Source organism: Plasmodium berghei (genome assembly GCF_900002375.2).
Source record: "Plasmodium berghei ANKA genome assembly, chromosome: 11".
In the NCBI taxonomy this organism is placed as follows: Eukaryota; Apicomplexa; class Aconoidasida; order Haemosporida; family Plasmodiidae; genus Plasmodium; species Plasmodium berghei.
The window spans coordinates 1,538,477-1,558,998 of NC_036169.2; the positions used below are offsets into that span (position 1 = coordinate 1,538,477).

General features: G+C 22.0%; 10 protein-coding genes across 10 annotated transcripts; 5 read left to right on the forward strand and 5 right to left on the reverse strand.

Annotated features, from left to right (window-relative positions):
- Positions 1–25: 25 nt before the first annotated feature.
- On the forward strand, positions 26–1,561 carry PBANKA_1140400 (exosome complex component RRP45, putative; the record flags this gene model as incomplete). The annotated part of the gene is made up of 1 exon (XM_034565967.1): positions 26–1,561. The coding sequence occupies one exon, from the start codon at positions 26–28 to the stop codon at positions 1,559–1,561; it is 1,536 nt and encodes a 511-aa protein (XP_034422610.1).
- An 829-nt stretch (positions 1,562–2,390) lies between these two features.
- PBANKA_1140500 (aldehyde reductase, putative) lies at positions 2,391–4,850 on the forward strand (the record flags this gene model as incomplete). The annotated part of the gene is made up of 1 exon (XM_034565968.1): positions 2,391–4,850. One exon carries the CDS (start codon positions 2,391–2,393, stop codon positions 4,848–4,850), a length of 2,460 nt encoding a protein of 819 aa, XP_034422611.1.
- Positions 4,851–5,462: 612 nt separating this feature from the next.
- On the reverse strand, positions 5,463–6,881 carry PBANKA_1140600 (DNA-directed RNA polymerases I, II, and III subunit RPABC1, putative; the record flags this gene model as incomplete). Its single annotated transcript, XM_034565969.1, has 7 exons — positions 5,463–5,528; positions 5,682–5,756; positions 5,843–5,926; positions 6,111–6,170; positions 6,277–6,358; positions 6,519–6,626; positions 6,739–6,881. 7 exons carry the CDS (start codon positions 6,879–6,881, stop codon positions 5,463–5,465), a joined length of 618 nt encoding a protein of 205 aa, XP_034422612.1.
- An 882-nt stretch (positions 6,882–7,763) lies between these two features.
- On the reverse strand, positions 7,764–9,310 carry PBANKA_1140700 (ferrochelatase; the record flags this gene model as incomplete). The annotated part of the gene is made up of 4 exons (XM_034565970.1): positions 7,764–8,469; positions 8,647–8,752; positions 8,905–8,991; positions 9,160–9,310. 4 exons carry the CDS (start codon positions 9,308–9,310, stop codon positions 7,764–7,766), a joined length of 1,050 nt encoding a protein of 349 aa, XP_034422613.1.
- Positions 9,311–9,946: 636 nt separating this feature from the next.
- PBANKA_1140800 (conserved Plasmodium protein, unknown function) lies at positions 9,947–10,879 on the forward strand (the record flags this gene model as incomplete). Its single annotated transcript, XM_034565971.1, has 1 exon — positions 9,947–10,879. One exon carries the CDS (start codon positions 9,947–9,949, stop codon positions 10,877–10,879), a length of 933 nt encoding a protein of 310 aa, XP_034422614.1.
- Positions 10,880–11,137: 258 nt separating this feature from the next.
- PBANKA_1140900 (ribosomal protein S17, putative) lies at positions 11,138–11,738 on the reverse strand (the record flags this gene model as incomplete). Its single annotated transcript, XM_034565972.1, has 3 exons — positions 11,138–11,318; positions 11,486–11,573; positions 11,660–11,738. 3 exons carry the CDS (start codon positions 11,736–11,738, stop codon positions 11,138–11,140), a joined length of 348 nt encoding a protein of 115 aa, XP_034422615.1.
- A 917-nt stretch (positions 11,739–12,655) lies between these two features.
- Positions 12,656–12,811, forward strand: PBANKA_1141000 (conserved protein, unknown function; the record flags this gene model as incomplete). Its single annotated transcript, XM_034565973.1, has 1 exon — positions 12,656–12,811. The coding sequence occupies one exon, from the start codon at positions 12,656–12,658 to the stop codon at positions 12,809–12,811; it is 156 nt and encodes a 51-aa protein (XP_034422616.1).
- Positions 12,812–13,398: 587 nt separating this feature from the next.
- Positions 13,399–15,453, reverse strand: PBANKA_1141100 (conserved Plasmodium protein, unknown function; the record flags this gene model as incomplete). Its single annotated transcript, XM_034565974.1, has 1 exon — positions 13,399–15,453. The coding sequence occupies one exon, from the start codon at positions 15,451–15,453 to the stop codon at positions 13,399–13,401; it is 2,055 nt and encodes a 684-aa protein (XP_034422617.1).
- Positions 15,454–16,599: 1,146 nt separating this feature from the next.
- Positions 16,600–18,165, reverse strand: PBANKA_1141200 (ubiquitin-activating enzyme, putative; the record flags this gene model as incomplete). Its single annotated transcript, XM_034565976.1, has 1 exon — positions 16,600–18,165. One exon carries the CDS (start codon positions 18,163–18,165, stop codon positions 16,600–16,602), a length of 1,566 nt encoding a protein of 521 aa, XP_034422618.1.
- An 894-nt stretch (positions 18,166–19,059) lies between these two features.
- PBANKA_1141300 (aminomethyltransferase, mitochondrial) lies at positions 19,060–20,505 on the forward strand (the record flags this gene model as incomplete). Its single annotated transcript, XM_034565977.1, has 2 exons — positions 19,060–19,134; positions 19,381–20,505. The coding sequence occupies 2 exons, from the start codon at positions 19,060–19,062 to the stop codon at positions 20,503–20,505; spliced, it is 1,200 nt and encodes a 399-aa protein (XP_034422619.1).
- Between the last annotated feature and the right edge of the window lie 17 nt (positions 20,506–20,522).

Below are 20,522 nucleotides of genomic sequence, written 5' to 3' on the forward strand. Positions count from 1 at the left end.
TGCAAAAGTGAAAAAAAAAAAAAAAATGAAGGCATGTAAAAATAACACAAACTTTTTTTGGTGTAATTTAAAAAATAAATTACGATTAGATGGTCGAAACTTTGAAGATTCACGAAATGTGTCGATATATTTTTTGGGGGATTATGGGAATGTTGAAGTTTCTATTGGAAATACAAAAGTAGTATGTAAAATAACAAGTGAAATAGTTAAACCATATGATAAAAAACCTAATGAAGGAATTATAAAGATAAATTTAGATGTAGAAAGTTTTAACACATATAATGATATATCTAAAATATCAGATGAATGTTTAGAAATAAAAAATTTAATTGAAAGAATATTTAAAGCTAGTAACATTTTAAATTTTGAATCTCTTTGTATAATACCATATAAAAAAGTATGGTGTTTATTAATTAACATTACAGTAATTGAAAATGATGGAAATTTATATGATTCATGTTATTTATCAGCATATAGTGCATTATTACATTTTAGAAATAGCAGTGTTGATATTGACAATACAGGAAATGTAATTATAGATGAAGAAGAAGTTAACTATACATCTTTATCTGTACATAACTCTCCAATTTTAACAACTTTTGCATATTTTAATTTTGAAGAAATTTGTTTAATTGACCCATCATTATATGAAGAAGAATTTATGTCATCAAAATTATCTATTGCTATTAATAAAAATGAAAATTTAATAAGCATATTAAAACCTGGTGGATTACCAATTTCATATGATAAAATTCTACAAGGTATTGAATTAGCAAAAAAAAGAGTTAAATCGATTTTAAAAATATTGAAAGATGCATTAAAAGAAGATAATGATTTGAGAAATAATTTAAAAAAAAAAAATTTACACATAAAATATTCTAGTAATCCTGTCCATATAAAATATGATGGAGACGATATTGTGGAAAAATCATTAGATGTTACAATAAATCAAATGGTAATAAATAACTTGAACATTGAAAAAATTGTGAAAAAATATGAACAGTACATCCTTTCGAATGGAGAAAATATTAATTCTATTATTGGCAAAAATAATATTGAAGAAAATAAAATTCTAAATGATACTTTGATTCTTAACAAACAATATGATATTGATCAAGAATTGAGGAGGATGAAAGAAGAAAATATAATAAAAAGTGAAAATTATTTTCACCGTATTCCTAACTATAATAACAATTTAAATATCCATCCCAATGAAAATTATAATAATAAAAATATAAATAATACAAAAATAAAAAGGCAAGAATTTGAAGATAATAAATCAAATATACATACTATGAAAATTATGAAATCAAATAATATCAAAAACAATGAAGAAATAAAATTTTCAAGTACAATATCTCAAGATATGCAAAGTAAAGATTCCCATTATAATTTAATGGAAAATAAAGTCTTAAATTCAAATTTTGAGAATGAAAAAAAAAACATCAAAATTAAAGAACAAAATAAACTATCAAATGATGAAACCGGCGAATCGTCAGATATAGACTTTTCTGTTGCAATAAACCAAAATTTAAAGAAACATACCCCCAAAAAAAAGTGAAAATTATCCGCGTTTTTCATTTGGAATGGGCAACTAAAATTCATATAATAATATATGTGTTTATGGCGCTTTTTCATAATATATATAATTTCTTTTTAATTGTGCATACAACGGATATATTCCATGTGTGACATCGGGTCATCCATATATACTTTCAAAATCCATACTTTATACATTTATTTATGGCGAGTAACTAGCTTTTTTGGTGATATAATCATCGTAGGGTTTCATTGTATTTGTATTATTTAATTTTTCAATAATCTACTTTATTTTTTAGAATTTATTTTTTTTATGTTAATAAAAAACAACTATTAATAAAAGATAATACCACAAATAATTCCCTTTTTAAAATGTAATTAAAGCATAACTAATAATAGCTATGCACACATTTTTTTTTAACAATTTTGTTATTTTTTTTTTCTTGCACATATTATATATCCGTTTTTTATTTGCAAAGTTTCCCCACATTTTTATAAATTGGAAATACTAATAAAAGAGATTTATTTTTCTATGAAAATAAGCAAGGTTTAAAAAGTAAAGAGATATATGTGGGAATAAAAAAAAATGTTTCCATAAAATAATGCTTCTAAATAACATGTAGAAATAGTCTTAAACATATCAGAAAAATAAAGCCCTTTATAAGTATAGGAATAGTAAAATATATAAAAAAATATATAGAAAAAAAGAACAAGAGAATATACATATATATGTGGTTGATTTTTCAGCATTTGATAAACAGTGATAATACGATGAACAATGTATATTAGGGGGAAATAGTGTTCATTTTTAAACAATATATTTATGAAAAAAAAAATTAAGGTTAAACCTGATGAAGAAATGTGGATTAAAATGGGTATATTTTTTGGTTTATTTCTTTCTTTTTATTTCAATTAGTATTAAATGTAAGCATGTTAATTTTACTTCGATAAAAAACAATAATTTTCATACATATAAAGGCGCCATTTATGGGGGCAATGAGTTTAGATTTCGGATGAAAAATGACGAAAATCGAAAAAATTGTAAAATAAATGAAAAAAAAAAAGGACAAGAAATATTAAGAAGAAACCCTACTTTGATGTACCTTATAAAAAAAGGAACAAACAACAAAAATCCGATTAAAAATATCGAAAAAAAAGTTACAAAAATAATTTTATTTACAACCAATTCTAACGAAAAAAGTGAAAATATTTATGACATAATAAATAAAAAAGAATATCCAAATGAACCAAATAATGAGGAAAATTTTACATTTATTATGGGTAAGGATCAAGAAAAAGTGGAAAATAAAATCAAGGGAGAAAACAATATTTCATTATATAATAACAATATAAATAAAAATGATGATGTGACTTATAAATATGTTGAAGAAATGGAATCTAAAAAAGTAAATATCAAAGGGGTTGAAATAAATTATAAAATATATAATTTAGAAGAAGGAATATATTTAGTAGATAATGAAAATTATGAAAAGGTAAAAAGTTTGTGGAATAAAGATGAGTTACAAAAAGCAAAAGAAAATTTTGAAAAAAGTTTTGATATAAAAAAACAAGGTATCAAAGATGAAGATTGGATTATGTTACCATTAGATTATGATGAAAATCAAAATATAAAATTAGTGAAAGCAGATTTTGATAATCCATCATATGATTATATATTGACATATTATGATAAGGAAAGAAATTATTATTGGGAATATAAAAGAAGAAATTATTATAAAATGTTTAGAAATACTAATGATGAAATACCATCATATATGTCTGAACTAGAAAAAGATAAACGATTTTATAGTAAAGAAATAATTATACCTAAAAAGACATTAGATAATAAAATATTTAGGCAACCAATGTTAAGTGATGTATTGACAAGTGGTTATAGCAAAGAACCTATTGGATTAGAATCATGGAGATATGTAAAATATCCACATGGAAATTTAATGAAACCTCAAAAATATAGTCAATTATATTGCACTAAAAAAAATGGTAAGGATAAACCAGATATGAAATATTATTATTTAGGAAATAGTAATATAGCTGTTTCTGAAATATGTTTAGGAACTATGAATTTTGGTAATTATGTTGATGAAAAATTAGCACATGAATTATTTAATTATGCTTATGAAGAATTTCAAGTTAACTTTTTTGATACATCTGAAATATATCCTTTGCCTGTTAAAGAAAATTATTTTGGATTATCAGAAAAAATATTAGGGAATTGGATTGAATCTAAAGGTAAAGCAAATAGACATAAATTTATTATAGCAACCAAAATTTGTGGTAGAACTGATAAAATTCCATGGGCAAAAAAATATAAAACAAATAGAGAAAATTATCAATCTATATTAGATAAAAATAAACAATATGGGCATAAAGAAATGACACCATTAAATAAATTAGAAGAATTAAAAACCAAAGAACAATTGTATTTAAAAAATGATCAAGAAGCGATAGAAAAATTAAAAATATATGAAAAAAAAAAAATAGATAACGAAAGAAATAATAATACCATAACATTAAGTAAGGAAAATATAATATATAGTGTAGATAATAGTTTAAAAAGACTTAAAACAAATTATATAGATTTATTACAATTACACTGGCCTGATAGATATTATCCAAACCAATCATCAGGTGATTATAGCGATGTATTATATGATTATACAAAATATTATGACGATTTTGTTCCATTTGTCGAGCAATTAGAAGCATTAGATGAGCTTAAAAAAAAAGGAAAAATAAGAGAATGGGGATTAAGTAATGAAACACCATTTGGGGTTTTAAAATTTTATGAACTTTGCAAGCATTTACATATATCTCCCCCTGTATCTGTACAGTTAGAGTATAATCTATTATGTCGTAATAATCTTGAAAAAGGATTTCCAGAAATATGTAGACCACAAAATACAAATATTTCTTTATTAGCATATTCTCCATTATGCGCTGGAATATTAACAGGAAAATATCTTGAATATACAGATTATACAACAAAAGGAAGAATGCTACATTTTCCATCTTATATGAAAAGACTAAGAGGCTCTATAGCGACATATATAATAAGAGAATTATATTATTTAAGTCAAAAATATTATTTTCCAAATTTAACAGTTGCAGCATTAAAATGGGTATATACTAGATCTTTTATTACATCTACTATTATTGGTGTTTCAGATTTTTTGCAGTTAAGAGAAAACTTATATTCCCTTACACAAAATTTACTTTTTACAGACAAACTAGAGCGAGAAATAAATGCATTACATTGGAAATTTAGAGATCCAGTTAGAATTATCCAATAGATAAATATTTAGAAATATCTATTACAACATAGAATATTCATTCGGGAATTATATTACTTCTTTAAATAAAAATAATTTAGTTTTTTTAAAATTTGAAGAGATTATTCAAAATGAGTAGGCTCATATAAACGTGTGCATAATACCTTAATATGGCTAGCAATGTTTTTTATTTCTATTATTAACTATTACCCAATTAATATATCCGATTTAAATAGACAAAAATTATAAACTAAATTTATTATTTTATATTTTCAGTTTTCATAGCATTTATGCTATTTTCGTGGAATCTCAAAGAAGTAATTTCCCATTTAGGATGAGCCAACATCTAATTATAGAAAATAAAGACTTTATATATAATACTAGGTTTCATATCAAAAAAAAAATATATAATTTTTTAAAAATAATTTATAATTTTAAGATGATGAAAAAATAGTGTAAAAAAAAATAAAAATTAAAATAAAAAATGTTCATAATTGTAATGATAGTAAAAATTAATTAAAAAGTTATCAAAAAATGTCGGGGAGAAAAAACATGTTAATATACATGCACATATTCATTCATATACTGAAAAATGCATAATAAAGCAATTAATATATTCAGGAAATATATGCATTAAACTACAAGCCTATAAGTGACATATCTTCCTGCAGTTTCACTTGGCCTAATTATTTTGACAACCTAATTTTCAAAGAAGTGTAAAAGTAAAAAAAATAATTGTTAATATTAAAAATATAAGATTTATACATTAAATATGCGAGATATTTCACATTACTATACAGAAAAAAGAAGAATGTATATTATTGTAGTATTTTTTCTATTATTTGTTTGTACTTGTCCCTTTGATAATCCGAAATATCGGCAAACAGGATCGACATCTTGAATTCTTGGAAGCTTATTTTCTTTAATCTAAAAATATAAAATATATTAACAGTCAGAATTTTTTGCTATAAATGGTATTTTTATTATTAACATTCCATGCAAATTCGTATTACCTTGTATCTCTGTAGCAAGTTTCGTTTTTCGTCGCTTGTTAAAGGAATGTGTCTTGGAACTAGTTCGTGTTTTGTTATATTAACCTGGTATTAGAAAGGCAGATAAATGAAGGAAAAAAATAACAACGCTATAACATGAAGAATGATATAAATGCATAAAATTTATTCCCCATTTTTAATATTGAAATTATATTGATGGATCAGAAATATTATTATAATTTTTTATATTTATATTATAAATCGTCTCGTTATTATTAATTTGATTTACCAATAATTCGGTATCCAAAAAATTTTCGATTATATGTCTTGGGGCAGCTTCCTTGATTGCCTATATAAATGGAATGGCAAAAAATGATTAAATAATAAAATGAATGAAATAATTTCTCATATTGGGAAAAAAAAGAGGATATTAAATGATGGAAATAAATTCTTACATCTTTAGCAAAAGGTGTTAAAGTATTTTGTGTTACAAGAATTGCTCTTTGTATCGATTTTTCGTCCATTTTTTCGGTTAACCTATAGTTTTTCATAAAATAAAACCCATAAATATATATATTTATTTATGTTCGTGTACATACATTAATGTGTTCATAAATATTTTCAATTTACATGGAATTTGGATATATACGTATTAATGTGCACGCTTTTTTTTTAATCTTTTATTTTTTTGTTATACTCTCTTAAAGGTTTAACTCCAGTTTTTTTAACTTCATCAACAAAATAAACAATTATTTTATTATTTGCATCATTTTTGTGGCTTGTGATTATGGTCATTCTTGACCGTCTATGGAAAAAAAAAATATATCATATTTATTTTGAATAAATATATTGTACTGTGTAAGAATGTTGATAAAACAATAAATAAGGCAATGCCGATATAGATATAATAATATTACAATTTTTCATTTTCTTCAAATAATTCTTTAAAGGCAGCAAAATTTTCAAGTTTTTCTCGTGCTGTTATTATATATCCTCTATCTTCAAGCATTTCACAACATGTTTTTCGACATTTATAAAACCGAGTAACTGGATCTTCCATTTTATTTTTATATACTAGTTGGGTTTTCTAAGTTATTACTAAATTTGTCATATAAATACGGCAATCTAGTATCTTTTAAGATATTCTAGTTGCTTTTATTCATTCATTTATTAATATTTTATTATAATGCTTATTATACCAGAGATTTTGTAAATAATACAAAAAATTCACTTGTGTAATTGTAATAATGTAGTATTATATTTATTGGATCAACATAAGGATATTCCTTTTTTCTTTCGCTTTTTTATATGCTCATTTATTATATATATATAAAGAATTTAATTTTATATGTTATTATAAAAAAAATATATGATATTCTACCCCCTCTGTCGTTTTGATCTCTTTTGGTATTTTTTTGGGGTTGTTATTTTAATATTTATTTTTATGCATTCTGTAGTTAAAAAAATATTTTATTAATTTTTCAAAAAAAAAGTAGTTAAATGAAGAAATGGGAAATAAATCAAATAAAAAAAAATAATAAAATAAACAAAAAAGGAAAATATAACAATAATAAGTAATAAATTGGGAAAGGCATAATAATATGCAGTATATCATTATATTATGTATATGGCACATGGAATGAATGTACATAGTAAACCCTTAAACATATATTGTCATTTTAGCAAAATAAAAGTTATGCCTTTATTTTGTTGAATATAATTTGTCACATACCAATAAATAATTTGTTTAAAAAAATGGGATATTAAAATAAAAAAAATAATATAAATATTAAAAATATATATAAATATAAATATTAAAAATATATATAAATATAAATATTAAAAAAATATAAAAATATTCGTTATGGTTAATATTAATTTGAGAATATTTAATTTTTTTTGATGTTTTGATTTATTCTTGTTAAAGAATTTTATAATAATTTTACCAGCCACTTAGATTTTTTTCAATAATATTCATAATCATATCAATCCCTAATTTTGAATAATTTAAGCAATTAATATATCTTAACTGTCCATTTCCATATGATTGAAAAATATGTTTATAAGTAATTTCAATGTCATCTAAGGTTTCTAAACAATCTGACGAAAAGGATGGGCAAATTATATCAATTATATCACATCCTTCTGTAGACAATTTTTTTAAAACATCTTCTATACAAGGTTTAATCCATTTTTGTCCTTTTATTCTTGATTGGAAAACTAATATATAATCTTCTTTTTTAAGATTTAATTTTTTAATTAATATATTTGTACTTTCAATACAAAAAAAAGGGTATAAATCTCCATCTTGTACATATTTAACTGGCAAAGAATGATAAGAAATTATTAATTTTTTTCCCTTTCCGTTTTTTTCCCAAAATTTTTCTATATTTTCTTTTATGCTATTTATATATTTTTCATTAAAACAATAACCCGATAAAAATCTTAATTCTGGAATATTTTGCCACCCTTTTAAATGATCAGATATACAATCCAAAGTGGACGCAACAGTGCATTCTGCTGATTGGGGGTATAATGGAATAACTAATAATTTATTTATATTTGACATTTTTAAAATGTTTAAACCATCTTTTATTGATTTTTCCCCGTATCTCATGCCATAGCTTATTTCGACTTTATCATTGTATCTGAAGAAATGTATGATTATAAAAAATTTATTAAGAAAAATAAATAAATTATGAATTAATATAACTATATTTTATATATTCATATTAGTATTTTAGGATCCTCGAATGAGCCTTTATATATATAAAATAGATTGGGAACATTTTATCATCCATTTATAATTTTTATGAAATTATTACTTTTCAAATAGCCGTTTTTTCAAAGCCAAATATTGATTGTGTGTGTTAACACATAATGGCGATCCTTTCTCTGTCCATATATTTTTATATTTTAGAGCTGATTTTCCTGTATTTAATGAAAAAAATATGAATATATCTCCATGCGTCGGCACACCATGTAATACTCATGTACATGCAAAAGAGCAGGCACATAAATATGCGACATACCACTTGGTATGTTATTTATTTTGATTTATTTCGATTTGTTTATTTTCTTACTACTCCGAAATGGTAATATATAACTGTACAGAATGGGAAACCATATAAATCGATTGAGTTTAATAACTCGAGGATCTCTTAGAAATTCTAAAAGATGGGCAAGGAATTAAAAAAAAAATATAAACTTAGCAATTTTACACACTAACATTAAGTGTGTACATAAATGTGTGGTTAGACGTTTTTTTTTATGAACAATAAAAGGAAATATTAATGAGAAATATATTTATATTATTATTTCTGATGTAAATTTTTTACGCGACAAATATTTATATAGAGACCAAAAAGTTGGTTTAGCAGGGCTTCCTAAATTTGTTAAAAGTATCCCAATTTTGTTATGGCGAATATTTTTTATTTTATCTTTTTGTATGTTTAAATTGTTACATTTTAAGAAATCGTCTATATCCATTATTAAATATAAAAGTATATCAAACTATAAATTCGATACAATTCAACAAATATGTGTAATATATACGATTTTTAGAAAACACAAGCAAATGACAAAACAAATATGTGGAAAAACAGATAAACTATACTAATTAACAAACAAACAAATAAACAAATAAAAAGTATATATAATAAAAATTTCAAATAAATAAACCAATCATATTAATAATATACAATATTAGTCATAATAATAAAATAATATGGAGTGGAAAAATAGAGGGAATATGTGATGTAAAAAAAAAATTGAAAACGGTTGCTCCTATGCGATTAAAACCACAATAAAAAAATTAAATAATGCTACGAAAAAAAAAAAAAAAAAAAAATATATATATATATATATATATATAAAATAAAGATTAATAATATTATAGAAAACTAAAACGTGATGAAATAAGAGGAAATATTTTAGATGAAGATACCTCAATAAATATACCTTTTTCTCAAAAAATGTGGAAAAGAATACCCGATTGTTATGAATAATACAGAATAAGCACTTAGGCAATTAAGAACATAAAAAAGAAAAACAAAAATAGAGAAGTATATACGAGTATCCATCGAAAGTGAATATAATTTAAATAGAAAATATAAACCAAGCCAAATGAAAATAAGTTTATCTTTTAATAAAAAAAAAAAAAAAGAAGAAAACGAAACAAAGGAGTCCAAACAAGAACAAAATAATAACGATAATTTTCAAGACAATAAAAAAGAAATTAATGAAAGAGATCAAATCAAAAATGTTTTCCATTCTTCAAGTGATGAAGAAATTTTTGATTTTGAAAATAATCATAATAAAAAAATAGTGGAAAAAAAAAAAAAAAAAATTGAAAATGAAATAAAAGAATATATTTATGAGCATGAAAATGCTCCAATCCAAGAAAATAAAAATGAAGAGGACAAAAAAGCCAGAGAAAAACCCAAAAAAATAATACAATATTTGGGATATAAAGGTGAAGAATTAACCAAATTTTATAGTGATAAACTAAAAGATGTAAAAAAAAATTACCATAGTATTAGTAGCAGTGATGAATATAAAAAATCTGTTTCTTCGAGAGAAATTGATAATGACACTAAAAGAAAAAGATATAAACCAGATTTAAAAAAAATGAATACCGGTTCTCATAAAGATTATAATAGAGAACAAAATTATGATAAAATAAAAAAAAAAAAAAATGATGATGATTTAAGTATAGATGAAATTTTTACAAAAAAGGAAAATAATAATAAGTCTAAATACATGGACGCATTGATCAATAGTTCAAAAAGAAGAATGATGGAAAAAGAAATATTAATACAAAATAAACTTAAAATAGATACAGAAAAAGACAAAGTATTTGTTACGAGTGCATATAAAAAAAAATTGGCAGAACGTCAGCTAATAAAACAAGATATTGAAGAAGAAAATGAACATGTAGAACCGAGTAACCATAGAAGTTTGAATTTTAATTTATTTTTAAAAAACATTAATGCTCCTTCAAATTATAATAGAAACAATAGACTTTATAATGAAAATCAAAATTTAGAAGATTTTTGATATTCTTTAATATTTTAAAATAAATTATTTTTATTATTAACTGTTTATGTTTCAAAAAATAAAGACAAACAAGTGTGTAAGAAAATATAATTTAAAATTAATTAAGAGCGAAATAAGTGCCATAACAAAAGCCTTCATGCACTTATTGGAAAATATGAAAAATTAAATTTAGCTTGTTATCCTTGAATGAATAAAAAAAAATAATGAAAACAAAATTATATATACTTTTATTTGAATTATTCTTAAATTATAATTATTCTATTCTTTGTTTTCTTTATATAAAATTTTGACAAGAATATAATTTTTCCATGGTCCTATTCTATATCCTAGGGGTTGAATGCGAACAACATCTCCGACTTTTGCTTCGCTTTTTTCATCATGTACCCATATTTTTTTTGTATATCTAAATGTTTTTTTATACCGAACAACGTACATATATCTGAAAAGGGTTTGAAATTATAAAAAGGTATGTATATATGTATGTATTTATGCACAAAATGAATCATAGAAAATATGATTAACTATTATGAGTATTTTTTATGCATTGTTTAACATTTGATGGGGTTAGTTTTATTTATTTTTTAATCTGTTTTTTTTAGTTCGAACCTATCACAAGCCACTCTTATACTTTTGGGATGTTTATCGTTTATTACATAACCAATCATTTCATTATTAGCTAGATTGTTTTTAACAACTTGAAATAGTAAAACAAACGAATAAATATGTATATGTGCATGCTTCAATACGTATGTCCAAATGCCATATATGAATAGAACTTACATGCCCTAAGATATCCAGCCGTTGCGCGTTGCCAAGCTTTGTAATGCCAATAAAGAGATGTAGCACTTAATTTGATCATACTGGTTTCATTATTACATTTTTTGTCTTAAATTTGATATATTTGAAATATTTTGTTTGCTATAATATTGCATAAAAATAATAGCAATCTCAATAATAGTATATATTTAAAAGTCCTTAATGTTACATACACATATATGTGTAATTATGAGAAAATTATATTTTATAGAACAATTATTGTGTTTAAATTAATATTTCTAAAAATATATCGAATTCTTAAAATTATGTACAGCCCTAACTAACTATATTATATTATACATAGTAGTAATGACAACTTTACAATTTAAATAATATTTTTTAATAAAAAAAACGGCTTAAAATAACTAAATATTAATTTTTTTTTATTTTTTTTTTTCATACCTATTCTCTAAACAATTCAGCATATTAGAAAATATGTCGAAAATGTATACATGTATGTATATAAAGAAATAAACACCCCTATAAAAAAGGAAAAATATTATTCCCACTAAGACGTTTATGTAGTTATTTAAAAAATAAATTAAATAAAATATGTATAGTAATATATAATAGGTAAATTTTTAAGTTGAAAAAAAACATACATTTATATAGCTCGAAATTTATCATATATGAAATTTTCTTTTTTTTCAAGTATAAATATTTGTGCATAAAATTTGGCTGTAATGAAATAAAAAAAATGTGCTATAAGGCTAATTTAATATGGGATTTTTTTATATTTAAAATATCTTATAATATACAAATATTTTTTATGTTATATTTTTACATGAATATATTAAAGCTTTTTATACCCATGTAAACACATTTTAAATTTTGTATTACAATTAGCTTATTACCTTTTTTTATAGCTCATTTAAAGGCATATCGAATATTAATAATAATTAGGCACATTTATATATTCCTCCATATATATATAAACAAATAAAAATTACAAAAATAAAAATGTTTTACCCTGGTATGTTTCGAGAAAAACCCAAGGAAATTATTCCCGATAAATGGAAAATTATTTTAAGAGTTTCAGGATTTTTAGCTTCATGTTATTTAATATGTTTTCATGGAGAATTATTTGACATACCAGAAACTAATAAATTGTCATAATTATTTTGTAAAAATGAAAGGAAATATATATACTACAAAGTGAAGAGTTCAAGAAAAAAAAATACGAGAAAATAAAACCAATACTATAGCAATTTATCCATAATAAGCATTAGGATAAATCTGATACCATGAATTATATCTCAATATTTATCCATATTTTTTTTACCCTTATTTATATTCATTTAGTTTTACAATTTTTGTACTTATTTATTTGTTTTATTTTCATATCTGAAAAACATGAAAGCAAAATATACATTTCTACATAATAATATTTGAGAATATTATTTTGCAAACAATTTTTAAAGTTAAAAGTTTAAGCCTTCCATTAAGGGGGGGCTTATTATTTGCAGTACAATTTATCACATATATCAAAAAAATTAAAATTAAAAGAGCAAAGAAATGCTAAATAGTTGTAGACAAAAACAAAGGTTGGTATAAATAAATGGGACACAACATTTGATACATATTATGAATGTAATATGTATAAATTCTATGAAATATCGAATAAACAAACACCAAATAACTGTATAATAAATAAGTGGGTAGATAAATGAATATTTTTTGGTATGAAATTGTGAATTTAGTGATCATGTAAACTTATAGTCACGTAAACACCGAAAAAAATAATCATATATTTCTGAATAATCGTTTTTGGAAATAATATCATAATTCAACCGATCGTATATATATTTCGAAACATTTCTATATAATCCTCTGGCTTGTGATTTTTTATATTTTTCCAAAAGAGTTATGACATCAAAATGTAAAGATCTTGAAACTTTCATAAAGAATTTATTTTTATAATAGGTTTCCAATATTTTAATTTTTTGAAAAATTATATTAAAAGAATAATATACATATGCAATTCTTGGACTTTTAAAAAGCTTAAATAGATTTTTATATTTTACATAAAATCCAACTAAAAAAAAACTTTCTTGATTTACTATTTTTTTTTCATCGCATAATAATAATGGTTTAATTATATATTTATAAAAATTAAAAGTAAAAGCAAAAATAAAATTATTTATTAATTTTTTTATTAATTGTTTTCTCAAGCTTTGTATTGTAATACTAAGTTTCCTAAAAAAATCAATATATCGATCTTTAAGAAAAAAATAATTACATATACAAAATAAATTTTTCGGAAAATCGATAACAGTTTCAACTAAGTTTAATTGTAATAATAAATTATAATCCTCTATTATTAATTCAAATACTGGTTTTATACCAGATTTATAAGAAACCAACTTATAGCATTCATCGCAAAATATGTGTGTTTTTTTTATGAAAAAAAACTCGTTATTATTTGTTCCTATTTCAAGTTGATTATCGAAATATTCATTTTTACTTTGATTATCATCTTCACTAAAATAATTTAATTTTCTTTTTTTTGGAGTTATATATTCTTCAAAACTATCATCAAATGGTATGATCTTATCATAATTATCATCACTTTTTATAATGTCGCTATTTGTAAAAGTAAGCATATTGTTTTCTGGAGGATTTTTGATTTTATTAATTGATGGACATTTATTTATCGAAATATCTTTACTTTTCGAATTAAAGTATTTCATTAAAATATTGTTAGACATTTCTAGGCTAATTTTTTCAGAAAAAATGCAATTTGACTTTTCATCTACTTTGATATTACAAAAGGAACAAATTGCATTTAAGCATAATTGAAAATATATATCAATCCATGGTATATCATTAAAAGTATAATATTTATCATTATATTTATATATACCAAAAATATCAAATTGAATTTTATTATTTCGATGGCAAAAATTATTTATATTAATTTTAAAAAAACTATTTTTATATTGTTTGTCAATATCAATTACGGGATTGCGCATATGCATATACATCCATATATGATTAAAGACATCTTTTGTTTTGTTATCATTATCGCTATTTTTTTCTTCATTTTTTATTAAACAATTTTTTATTTCAAGTATATATTTAATCTGTTTTTTACTGACTTTAGTGTAATCTATGTTAATGGCTGAAAAAAAATTTCGACAAAAATAATTTTCATAACTATTTTCTGAATTATCATTTGAATCCTTTTCGAACAAATTTTCAAATGGTAATTTGGTTTTTACATATTTTTTTTTTTTTTTATTGTCAATCATATTAAAATTCGTATTTTGGGTATTTATCGTATCAATGGTTTCAAAATATATATTATCTTCATAATTATTATTATCATCAAAATTCGGTATTATATTATAAATTCCATCATTTTCCCATTCATAATTATGAAAAAATGAATTATCATGTTTATTAAGATCGTCAAATGTTATACTTCCATATGTTGAAGCATTTGAGTTTGTTTCAATATCAATATAATTACATGTTTGTGAAAATAAATTATTTCCATTTTCTGAATCATTATTTTCCTCTACTTTACTACTTATATTACTGTTCATAATATTATCAATTTTTATTTCTGAATTATTGATTTCATTTTTGTTATCAAATTTTATGTTTATTAAAGATAGGCATTCTCGCATAAAATATACATTCGTTTTTACATTAATGTTTAATGATATTATTAAATTTTGAATTTCTTGAATATTTAGGAATTCGGTTATTTTTAATATAATAAGTTCATTATTTAGCATCCCCCTTATGCTCATTTTGTACCATCAGTTTGTTGCTATTAAATATATCTTAATCTATTTTATTTTTATTATAATTTTTTTTTAATGTCTCTTTATAAGCATTCAAAAATTCGATATATGTTCGTTATTCAGCACGTTTTCAAAAAAAAGGGTTATTGTTCATTTATATATGCTTGAATAATTTTCATATTCTTAATTTTTTTTTTAAATTAATTCAAAATTATATTTTTCTATTTCTGTATGCCAATTTTGCATATTTTTATCAAAATATATTCATCGCTTTTTGATACTATTTCTTTTCTTCCTCAGTTTTTATTAACATTTATTACATAGAATAAAATGCATAAAAAAAGGGGAAATGAAATAACTCAAATAAAGATCATACAAACAAGTATTATTAGTTCGAATATATTAGCATTTTGTTTTGCTAGCTTATTTTGTTTTACTTACTTTGTTTTGTTGGCTGTTTTCTTAAAATATCTCATTTTATGCAATAATTAATTTGGATAAATTACGAAATTAAAAATATAGAAAAGGGGCATATTGAGGAATGCTTAGGAAATAATATTTATATTTTTTTTTTTTTTATTTATTTATTTTTTTTATACTTGGAAAAATTGACACAACTTCTATGAAAAAAGGGAGAACAAAAAAATAGTAGAACATAAAAAAATGCATATGAATAGGAGCGACAAAATTAAATTATGCTTAATTCTTAAAAAAATAATAGCTAAAATAAAAAGAATACAGTAAAAAAATTAAGTAAAATAAAAAATGCTGCATTTCTCACAATATGGCTTTAATATCAAAATTGAGGGAACATGCTTATATGCATGTTATGTTTTATTAGTGCTGTAGTTTGCAGCATTTGCAAAATTTGCAAAAATTAATTAAAAATTGTATAACTAAAATAAAGGAATATTTTAATAGCACATTTAAAAACTTAAACTCAAATACAAACAATTTTTAAAAGTACAAAAAACAATTACTGTTTATATCTTGGAAGGAACAGTAGTAATAATATTCAAAATCAAAAATGATAAAAAAAATTTATAAAAACAAAATTTTTTATATGCCAACTTTGCAAACACAATATAACTATTACATAGCAACGGAAAGTCAAATTGTCTATGTATAGTTATATTTGTAAATTTTATTTTTTCAAAGAAATGGCAAATTTTTAAATATTTTTTTTTGAAGTTCAAGATATCCACCTTTCATATTATATACAAAAATATATTTTTCTTGAATATGCGTGTTTTGTGTATTTTGCTTACCAAATGGTATATTTGATGTATTTCCATTTTTCAAAAAAATATTATTAAAAAGTTGCGTTATTTTTAATGAATCAATACCTCTTCTACAAATGACAATAATAACTATCTTTCCTTTTTTTTCTAAAATTTTTAATTTATCAAAAATATTGTAAATAATATTATCTGAATTATTAAGTGAATGAGAGTGAATACTTTCAATAATATCATCATAACTCCATTTTATTGAATCTTTAAGACCATATACGTCAGAGTTATTATATTTCCTAACATCCAATATTACTAAATAGTTTGGAGTGAAATTAAAAAAAGAGAATTTATTATTTAACACATCAACAAAATTATAAATATCTATATCACAATTATTTCCATTTGAATTATCTATTTTTGTACATTGTCCATTTTTCGAAATATTTGAATAATCATAATTCATAATAAAATTATATAATTCACCATAATTGTAAATAGAGCATATACAATTTTTGTTTTTATAATTCATATTAATTATTTCAAATGGTTTGTTATTTGAAAAACTATTATAACTTAAAAATGGCTTTAACGTTTTTTCTTTCAAATTTGCAGAAAATTTAATTGCTTCATTAGCTTGTAATAACCCAATAATTCCTGTAACTGTTGAAAGTATACCATTTTCATCACAATTTTGCATTTCTTGATGGTTATTAAAATTTTTTAAACATCTATAACAATTAGAATTATGATCATTTAAATTGTACACATTTAATTGTCCATATAAGCCCAATGCACTACCGAATATTAATTTTTTTTTATAAAGAAGACATAAATCATTTATTAAAAATCTAGTACTTATATTATCAGTGCAATCTATTATTATATCATAACATTTTATAATTTCTAAACCTTTTATTTTATCTAAAAAATATGGGTAGCATACTATATTTGTATTTTCATCAAAATCATTTAAAGTCAATTTTGCTGATATTGCTTTATTTAAACCTATATTTTTTTTTTTATGAATTATTTGTCTATGTAAGTTTGATTTTTCTACTTTATCACCATCTACTAATCCGATTTCTGAAAATCCAAATTTGCTTAAATAAAAGCATATTGGTGATCCTAACCCTCCTATTCCTATAATTAAAATTTTGGTTTTAAATATTTTGTATAATGAGTTTGTATTTATTTCTTGTATATTAATATATTTTCCATGTTTTTCAACGATATTTTTATCAAAGTTTTTGTAAAAAAACTTTTCTTCAATTGTGTTCATACTATTATATTTCGTTAAAAATCGGAGAAAATAAGGAAATATCTTTTCACCCTTTTTATATAATATATCCTTAATTTTGTCATATAAATACATATATATCTTTTTTCTTTCTATCCAATTTAAAACATTTTTTAAGTAATATCCTAAAATTAAGCATGCACAACACCCTCCATATTTTCTATATGCCAAATGTGATATCATCATAAGTTTTAAGAAATTTTATTATGATATTACACTATATATAATTATACACGAGCTTATATTCAAATGGAGAAATATCTTATATGTATAAAAGGTCTATATAATATTTCGGATTTCGTCATAAAAGGATAGGATTATAACTAGAACATGTAGCTATAAACAAGTGAATAATGTAACCATACCATTTTTCTAATAATTCAATATTTTATAAAGCTATGAATAGAAGAAATGTGGAAATATTAAAAAAAACTGATTGAATAAAATAAAAAAAATAGTAAAGCATGGTATTTATTACTATTCCTTAAATGAAGTATAAAATTATAAAAAAAAAAAATTTTTAATAATCATACATATATATTGTATGTAGAAATACCAATATACATTTTTTTAAATATCAAAGTCATTTATTTTTTGTGATACTACAAGCAGATATACTAATAAGAATATTGGTTCTATTTCCTATTTCGTGAATTGTCAAGTAAAAAAGAGAAAATATGAAAGAAAAAAAATATTTTTATTTATTTGAAATATGCAGTTCCTTATGCGATATATTATTAGTATATTTATATTACATGTCATATATAAAAAATAATAATAGATTATATGGCCACGAGAATTGCAATAATTTAAGAGAAAAAAAAATAAAATGAGTTTTTTTGAGAAAAGTATAAATGTATAAATGACAAGAAAACTAAATTGCATTTTCCAAGTATATTGAAAAAAATATATTTACCATAAAATGTGCTAATCTGTGTTTTATAATGAATTATATATAGATTGATATAAAGAAAAAGTGGAATATGCATATATAAAAAAATTAATTAAAATTGTAACTCTATAAAATAGTGTAAATAAAATAATTAAAAACGGATGATCAAGGTATAGACTTAGATAAGAATGAGAAATATATTTACAAGTACAAAAAAGAGGTTTCCCAATTTTCGCTATTTTTCATCATTACCAAAAGCAAAGGTAGGTTTAAAAAAAAAAAAAAAATTATAAGAAAATTTTGTTACTTTTGAAAATACCTAGTTATAAAATTTGAAAAATTGGCTATTAATACCTAATTATATACATTTGAGCAAATTTGAAAAAATATCTGAAAAGTTCAGACAACCATAAATTATTACAAAATTGCCACTACTACATTTATGTGTTCCCAAATATGTTATTGATTTGGTTATACAAAATTATTAATTTTTATTAATTTTTTTGTAGGAACAAATTAAAAAGACAATTCTGTACGATATTCATAAAAAAAAAAATGCGATTTTTAAAATTTTCAATGGCTTTTATCTTCCAGATGAATATAAAGATGATACATTAATAACTTCTCATTTACATACAAGATCTAAATGCTCGATTTTTGACTATACATATAGACCAATATTAAAAATAAGTGGAAATGATAAAATAATATTTTTAGAAAAATATATTGGAAGTGATATAAAAGGGTTATGGGAAAACGAATGTAGAATTAGCTTTATATTAAAAGAAAATGGTGGAATATTAGATGATATAGTAATAATATTAAAACCAGAGCATTTATTAGTATATTTAAATATTCAATGTAAAGAAAAAGTATATAAATATTTAAATGGCAAATTATTAGAAAATACAAAACTCGATGTAAAAATAGAAGAATATAATACTCATAGCTCTATATGTATACAAGGTTGTAAATCTACAGATGTATTAAATGAATTGATAAATGATAATACAAATGTTGATGAGTTTAGTTTGATGTCTAGTAATATATGTAAATTAAATAATGTAGACGATTGTCTATTAAATAGATATACATGTACAGGCGAAGATGGATATGACATACTTATACCTAATAAACATGTACAAGACATATATAAATGTATACTTAATAACTCGCTAGTTAAGCCTGGTGGTTTAGCTGTGTTAAATACTTTAAGATTAGAAAGTGGATTTTCAGTATATGGAAAAGATATCAATGAAAATTATACTCCAATTGAATCTAATTATCAATGGGTATTAGGAAATAGAAGATTAAAGGAATTAGATTTCAATGGTGCTAATATTATTTCAGATCAAATTAAAAATGGCACAAAAAATAAAAGAGTTGGTGTTATTGTTAATTCAAATATTGTACCAAAAGAGAATTCTAAAATATATTTAAATGAAAAAAATCAAGAAAATTATATTGGATATATAACAAGTAGTTGTTTTTCTCCTATGCTACAAAAACCAATAGCCATGGGTTATGTAAATTCAAGCCATTCAGCAGTTAATAATATTGTAAAGGTTGAATGTTTGGATAAATTGGAAGAAGCTCAAATAACGAAAATGCCATTTGTTCCTTTATCAGTATAATTTAAATAAGCTATTGG